Source organism: Microtus ochrogaster, unplaced genomic scaffold (genome assembly GCF_000317375.1).
Source record: "Microtus ochrogaster isolate Prairie Vole_2 unplaced genomic scaffold, MicOch1.0 UNK16, whole genome shotgun sequence".
NCBI lineage: Eukaryota > Metazoa > Chordata > Mammalia > Rodentia > Cricetidae > Microtus > Microtus ochrogaster.
Genome location: NW_004949114.1, coordinates 3298355 through 3305767, shown reverse-complemented (window position 1 = coordinate 3305767; position 7413 = coordinate 3298355). Strand labels below are relative to the sequence as shown.

Here is a 7413-nt window from a genome sequence, read left to right as displayed (position 1 = left end):
AAAAAAAAAAAAAAAAATACTGACAAACATCGTCTTCACCTTCTGCTGCAAAATAAATCCCAGTTTGGCGCAGTATCTTGGGTCAACCATCCCAGAGATTGAGGGGGTGGGGGGGATGTTAATGGTAGGAAAGTGGGTTTTATTTTATTTATTTTGTTTTTTCGAGACAGGGTTTCTCTGTAGGTTTGGAACCTGTCCTGGAACTAGCTCTTGTAGACCAGGCTGGCCTTGAACTCACAGAGATCCTCCTGCCTCTGCCTCCCGAGTGCTGGGATTACGGAAGGTGTCTTAAACTCACCCTGAACCTTACATTTAAGAGGCCAACCTGGGCGGTAGCGCACACCTATAATCCCAGGATTTGGGAGGCAGAGGCAGGCGCATCTCTTGAGTTGGAGGCCAGCCATAGAGTGTGATCCAGGACAGCCAGGGTTACAGGACGCCAACACCAGCCGCTGACCCCTGCCTAGAATTAGCCTTAGTAATGAAAACAGTACTGAGCACACAAGGGTGAGAATGCAGCAAGGCCCGGTAGCGCACGCTTCGAATCCCAGCACTCCGTAGGAAGAGGCAGAGTTAGAAGCCAGGCTGGCCTATATAAACAAGTTCCAGGGCTATACCGTGCGGTTCTGCCTAAATGGTTTTTTCTAAGTATTTGAATGAAACAGAATCACACCTTCATTTTCCTCCAGTACTAGGAAGCGGCACCCAACAGTCCTTAGGGACCTCCCATCTAGCTCCTGTAGCGTCCCCAACCCTAAGTCCCGCCCTCCACGGGCAAAGGCTTGACCCCTATTTTTACTTCCGGGCAGTGATGACCATGTGGTGTTGCCAATAACAATTTTGCATTTCCTTCAGCGCCTAGATAAAGCGCGTAAACGACTGCCAGCTAGACCAATAGGACCACTGATAGCTGTAAGCGACAGCCAAAATAACCAACCAGCATGAAGTGCTGTAAGGCGGGACTTTGCGTACGGAAGCTGTCGTAGGACGTGCGGAAAGGAAAGGGCCATGCAAAGGGGCAAAATAGGCAGGATGGTACCAGGTCAGTGATCTGAAGCCTGATGAGATAACAGATTTCGGGCTAGAAAGGGTGCAGAAGTAGGTTGAGTTCTAGTCAGTGGCGGAGAGGGGAGGGAGGAGAGGAGAAGAAAGCATTTAAAGGGGCCCGAGGCCCAGAATAAGGAAAACATTTAAAGGGACAGGTGACCCAGAGAAGAGACGCTTAAAGGTACAGATACCCCAGATAAATTCCAGACCTGCTCGGCAGACGGCGATATCTAAAGTGGTAGGTTTTGGAAGAACATGGCACTTTAAGGGAACAGGACTCGAGACGCTTTTAGGATCCTGGGGCTTGAGAATACGTTAAAGAGGCCGGAGTAAAGAAAACGTTTCTAAAGGTTGTGACTAGAGAAGACTGAGCCTTCCTCTAAGAAGGAAGGTACACTCCTGCCCTCTCCATTGTCTTTTCTGGCTCTTCCAGGTTCCCTTGACTCCCGACTCTGTTCTCAGGCTATGGCCCCTAGTATCCTGTAGACCTGGCGGCCCCTCAGTGCTTACGTCCCCTATTTGGGGTTCTGAGTAGCTACAGGAGAGCCTTACAAAAGAGCAGCGAGGGCAAGACCATGGCATCTAGGGCCTCTGAACTTCCTCCGGGACGCAGCGTGACGGCGGGCATCATCATTGTTGGAGATGAGATCCTTAAGGTGTGTCTAGAACTGAAAAGGGGAAGGCACGATATTCTCTTGCTGTGGGCTTTCCTTCCGGGGGAAAGGTGATGAACTGGGATGGGAATCCTCTTGCTTGCCCTGTAGTGGGTCCCAACATATTGGAGGAAAAGTGACCCTCCTGTTACTGAGTTTTTCTGTTGAAAGATGGGTAGCAACTTCCCTACAACTTATGGTGGTGGGAGGAGCAGTAAGTAGAGAAAGCACAGGTGTAATTAATGTGTATCCAGCCTATTTGGAAGTTATTCTAGGAGCTCAGCAGACTGGACAGGCGAGCAAGAAGGAAGGTACTAGAAGAGAGGTGATCAGGGGTTTTACTAGAGAATATGGCAGGCATAGGTTTGTCATAGTAATTTTGTCCTGATCCTTTTTATATTACATGTGGCCTTATATTACATATGGAATTAGCAACAATTCCATAAAGTTGGGGTTTTTATTACAAATCTCAATAGATTATGAAACAGCCTAAAAGAGGCTGGGAAACTTGCCCAAGTTTACAAGCCTACAACGTGCTGGGAGCACACGACACAGCTTTAGTCCCAGCACTTAGAAGGCAGAAGCAGGTAGACTTCTGTGAGTGTGAGACCAGCCTGGTTTACATAGTGAGTTCAAGGACAGCCAGGGCTACACAGAGAAACCCTGTCTTAAAATAAATAAAAGAAAGAAAATGGTAGAGATGGAATTCTAGCCCAATTCTTCCCTACTCCAAAGCACAAACTTTTTCAGCCCTGGCTGTTCTGGAACTCACTATGTAGATCAGACTGGACTTAAACTCACAAAGATCCACCTGCCTCTACCTCCGGAGTGCTGAAATTAAAGAAAGAGGTGTGCCACCATGCCAGGCTTAAAGGTTTTTATTTTATGTTTATGTGTCTGTGTATGTATCTGGGAATGCCCACAGAGGCCAGAAGAAGGTGTAAGATTCCCTGGAGTGGACTTAAGGCTACTGTGAGCTGCCTGCCCAGGGTTAGTGCTGGGGCCCAAACTCTGGAAAAGCAGCTCACACTCTTCAACTTCAGAACGCTGACGTTTTTGTTTATTTTATTTTGAGATTGGGGCCAACACAAACTCTTAACAACTCATCCCTCTATAGAGAAGTAAAAGTTAAAGCTAGGAAAGAAGAAGCACTCCGTAGCCAGCAGGCCTTTAATGATTGCAAAAGATTTGAGTGTTTTTCTTTCTGCAGTTGGAAACAACACATGCTTTTGAGCACACAGTGACACAGCAGAAAGGTTACTTAGAAGGCAGGGCAGAGCATAGGGGCTGGAGGCTGTCGGCATTGTCCGGGTGAAAGGTGCTAAGGCCCAGCCTAACAGTGAAGAGAGAAGAAGGTGAGAATTTTCAGAAGTGGGGTTGCAAAATAAAAGGCCTAACTGACCATGGGCAGTGTCTGGGACGCCAGTGAGCAAATAACAATCACCAGAAATATGGTGAGGCTGTCCCATAGGCACTGGAAGTCAGCTCCCACAGTTGAAACTGTTGGGCTGGTCCGAGTCGGAAGATCCACACAGAATTAGTGACTGAATCTGTAGGTGAGGTCAAGATCAAACTGCAGATTTGACAACCAAATCTATAAATGCAAGTGAGGTCAGGATGAATGGATAGCAAAGCAGCCCCAAGGAGAATCCTCCCTTTTCAAGACAGGCTTTCTCTGTAGCTTTGGTGCCTGGAACTAACTCTTGTAGACGAGGCTGGCCTCAAACTCACAGAGATCCGCCTGCCTCTGCCTCCCAAGTGCTGGGATTAAAGGTGTGCGCCACCACCGCCTGACTGATTTTCTTATTCTTCTTTCCACTCCAAGCTCCTTGGCAGCCTAAGTAGGTACCCTCCCCAAAACAGAGCACCCCATCGTTAGATGTAGCCATCTCCCCCTCTGCCCTTCATCCCCCAGCACTGACAGTCCTATCCTTCCTCCAATCCCTAGGGACACACTCAAGATACCAACACTTACTTTATATGCCGGACACTGCGCTCGCTGGGGGTCCAGGTTTGCCGAGTCTCTGTTGTACCTGATGAGGTAGCCACCATTGCAGCCGAGGTCACCTCATTCTCCAGCCGCTTCACTCACGTCCTCACCGCGGGGGGCATCGGCCCCACTCATGACGATGTAACATTTGAGGCTGTGGCAAAGGCCTTTGGGGAGGAGCTCAGACCACACCCTGAACTCCAAGCAGCCATCAAAATCCTAGGAGGGGAGGGTTGGGAGAAACTGTCGATGGTGCCCTCCTCTGCCCGCCTGCATTACGGCACAGATCCTCGCACTGGCCAGCCCTTCAGGTTCCCGCTGGTCTCTGTCCGAAATGTCTACCTCTTCCCAGGAATTCCGGAGCTGCTGCGGCGAGCGTTGGAGGGACTGAAAGAACTGTTCCAAAACACAGCTGTGCAATTCCACGTGAAGGAGTTGTATGTGGCTGCTTCCGAGGGCTCCATCGCCCCCATCCTCACTGAGGCTCAGGCCCACTTTGGGCGTAAGCTTAGCCTGGGCTCCTACCCTGATTGGGGCAGCAACTACTATCAGGTGAAGCTGATTCTAGACTCCAAAGAGAAAGAACCCTTGGAGGAATGTCTGGCCTATCTCACTGCACATCTGCCTCAGGGATCATTGGTCCCCTACCTGCCCAATGCTGTTGAGCAGGCTGGCGAGGCCGTATACAAACTCGCTCAGTCAGGTAGGAGTCTCTTTGGGGAAGGCTTCGTGGCCTAGAGTCTGGGTTCTCCTCCAGATCTAGAAATGCTTCGAAGGGCTCCCCATAGATCCAGCCCCCTGCCCCAGCACTGTGCTGGGTGTCAGGACAGGTGTGCTCTTCCTTGAGGAGTTCAACAAAATGGGATGTGAGTCTGAAGCAGATTCCACCCCAGAGATAGCAGCTTTGATTTGGGGTCAGAAAAACATGACCAAACCCGAGAGATGAGAGTGTGTTTGGACCTGGAGGGGGCAGGAACAATGTGAAAGGAGATTGGGAGGAAGCAAACCCGAGCAGCCCACATTCCCACCAGAATGGAAATGCTGAAACCAAGGTCTTGTGAGGTGGGGCTGAGCAGCTGGCAGAGAGGCAAACAGTGCAGGACAGCGTGAAGAGTTTGGCTTTGATCCCAGGCACCAGAAAAATAGTACAACTTTTTAACAAGGGTAACATGACTTCTTTGACAGCCATGTTCGCCTGAGTTGACGTTCTCTTCCCTGTCTCCATGGCAGGATCATGTCTGGGGAGAAAGGTAGCTAGTGCCCTACAGACCATTGAGACTGCCCTCGATCAGTACGACCTCTCCAAGCTCTGTGTGGGCTTCAACGGAGGCAAGGACTGCACCGCCCTCCTCCACCTCTTCCATGCAGCTGTGCAAAAGTAAGCCCACCTCGGGGGCCAGAGCCCCAGAAATGCCTACACAAAACCTCTGCAGCTCTCCCTTGGGAAGGGAGAAAGGGTGTAGAGGTGGGGCTTGCTAGGAAAGGCAGCTGAGTGGTCGAGCAGTGCCCATCCCCTACCACAAGGAAGTTACAGTGTAGGTGAGATTTACCAGAAATCATGGCCTAGCAAGGTAGCAGTCCTAGCAGGCAGGGGAGGGGATGTCGCGATGTCTCATCGGAGCTCAGGAACGGGGGGCTAGCCTAGGGAGTGTTGTGTATGCACCTCATACAAGCCTTGATCACAAGAGCATTGGCTCATCAGGGCATGGAGTTACAGAGGGGTTGTGGGTCACTGTATGGGTTCTGGGAATGGAACTTGGGTCCTTCACAAGAGCAACAAGTGCTTTTAATTGCTGGACTAACCCTTAAGCCCACAAGTTTTTTGTTTTTGTTTTATTGGGCTATACATTTTACTCCCCTCTCCTCCCTCCTTCTACTTTCTCCCATGACCCCCACGCTCCCAATTTACCCAGGAGATCTTGTCTTTTTCTCCTTCCTATGTAGATCCATGTATGTCTCTCTTACATGTATGTCCTGTTTGTTATCTAGATTCTCTGGGCTTAACCCTGAGTTGTTTAAAGTCCTATTTAAAAAAAAAAAATCAGCTGGGTGTGGTTTAATCTCAACAGAGGCAGTGGAGATGCATTGCTATGATTTGAGGCTAACCTGGTCTATAGTGAGTTCCTGGCCAATCAGTGAGACCCAGATGTTTTTTATTGTTGTCTTTATCGTAGAATAACAGAAATGATGCTTAGTTTGAGCGCAGAAAGAGACAGACAGGCACCGTGGCACATTCCTATAACCCTCCTCAGGATGCTAAACCAGGGGTGCAAGTGTAAGGCCAGCTGCTACATAACAAATTACAGCATAGCCTGGGCTACACAGCAGCTACATAACAAATTACAGCATAGCCTGGGCTACACCACAAGACCTTTCTCAAAACAGAAGGATGAGAGAGCAGAGTGGGCTACTGGAGGAAGTGAGTCTTTAATGCCAGTGCTCAGGAGAGGCGGGCAGATCTCTCTTGAGTTCAAGGCCAGCCTGGTCTACAGAGTGAGTTCCGGGACAGCCAGGGCTACACAGAGAAATCCTGTCTCAAAAAAAACTTAAAAGGGGGTGGGGAGCATGGCTGTTCGTGATCCTAAGAGCCAAAGAGAATCCTGAGAGCTCTTTGGAGAGCAGCTTTTCTGTCCTCCCTAGCAACTCTGTGGATCCTTACTCTCCCCAGGAGATTTCCTGATGTTCCAAAGCCTCTCCAGATCCTGTACATCCGTAGCATCTCGACTTTCCCTGAGTTGGAACAGTTTCTACAAGACACCATCAAGAGGTATTGGAACTTGAAATTTTGGACTCCATGGGGGCCTTGGCAGAACCTACCCTGATCCTCATCTCTGTTCTCTTCCTCCTTAAGGTATAACCTTCAGGTGTTCGAAGCTGAGGGTAACATGAAGCAAGCCCTGGCTGAGCTTCAGGAAAAACACCCCCAGCTGGAGGCTGTCCTGATGGGCACCCGACGGACTGACCCCTACTCCTGTAGCCTCCGCCATTTCAGTCCCACCGACCCTGGCTGGCCTTCATTCATGCGCATCAACCCACTGCTGGTAATGCGTCTGGATTTTCTGCCTTGGGGTCCTGTACCTTTCCCTTGCCCACTGGGAAGAGGCTAGAGACCAGGGCTCTATCTCCCAAGGGAGGTCATGCTATTTGTTCATTCATCCTTTTGACTAATATTGAGCATTAATTCAGTAACTTGCATTGTGCTTTTCACTGTGGTCAAAGCAGTGCCCTGGGCCTGTGCTAGCCAATATGATAGTCATGTGCTCATACTTGAAGTGGAATTGAAATGAAATATAGATTATGGGGCTGAGGATATGGATCGTTTGTTATAGTGCTTGCCCAGCACACCTGAAAATCCTGTATGGTGGTTCATGCTTATGATTCCAGCCTTCAGGAGAATTAGAAGTTCAGGGCCAGAGTTGGCAAGATGGCTCAGCCAATACTGGCTGCCAAATGTGATGACCTCATTGATCTCCAGGACCCAGGTGGTAGAAGAGATCACTGGCTCCCATAGTTTGACCTTTGACCTCATGCACTCCCTGCACATGTGCACACACCACAAATAATACAATTTTTTAAGGTAAGTCTTAGCTACATTGTGATTTTGAGAACATATGAGACCTTATTTCAAACGCAGAAAGGTAAACAATAGGGATGATTGAGACCACTGAGAGGGTGAGGAAGGGGGGTCATGTGACGTCATAGGGATGATTGAGACCACTGAGA

General features: G+C 49.4%; 1 protein-coding gene across 2 annotated transcripts in view; it reads left to right on the top strand.

Annotated features, from left to right (window-relative positions):
- The first annotated feature begins 980 nt into the window (after nucleotides 1–980).
- The window catches only part of Flad1 (flavin adenine dinucleotide synthetase 1), an 8505-nt gene continuing 2072 nt past the window's right edge, over nucleotides 981–7413 (top strand). The window contains exons 1-6 of one of the 2 annotated variants that reach the window (XM_013353828.2): nucleotides 981–1042; nucleotides 1481–1703; nucleotides 3649–4393; nucleotides 4921–5068; nucleotides 6359–6457; nucleotides 6542–6731. In XM_013353828.2, the coding sequence (XP_013209282.1) occupies nucleotides 1623–1703; nucleotides 3649–4393; nucleotides 4921–5068; nucleotides 6359–6457; nucleotides 6542–6731 (1263 nt within the window). In that variant the 5' untranslated portion in view covers nucleotides 981–1042; nucleotides 1481–1622. Of the gene's footprint in view, nucleotides 1286–1480; nucleotides 1704–3648; nucleotides 4394–4920; nucleotides 5069–6358; nucleotides 6458–6541; nucleotides 6732–7413 lie in introns of both variants that reach the window. The other variant, XM_005367181.2, reaches the window with a different exon arrangement.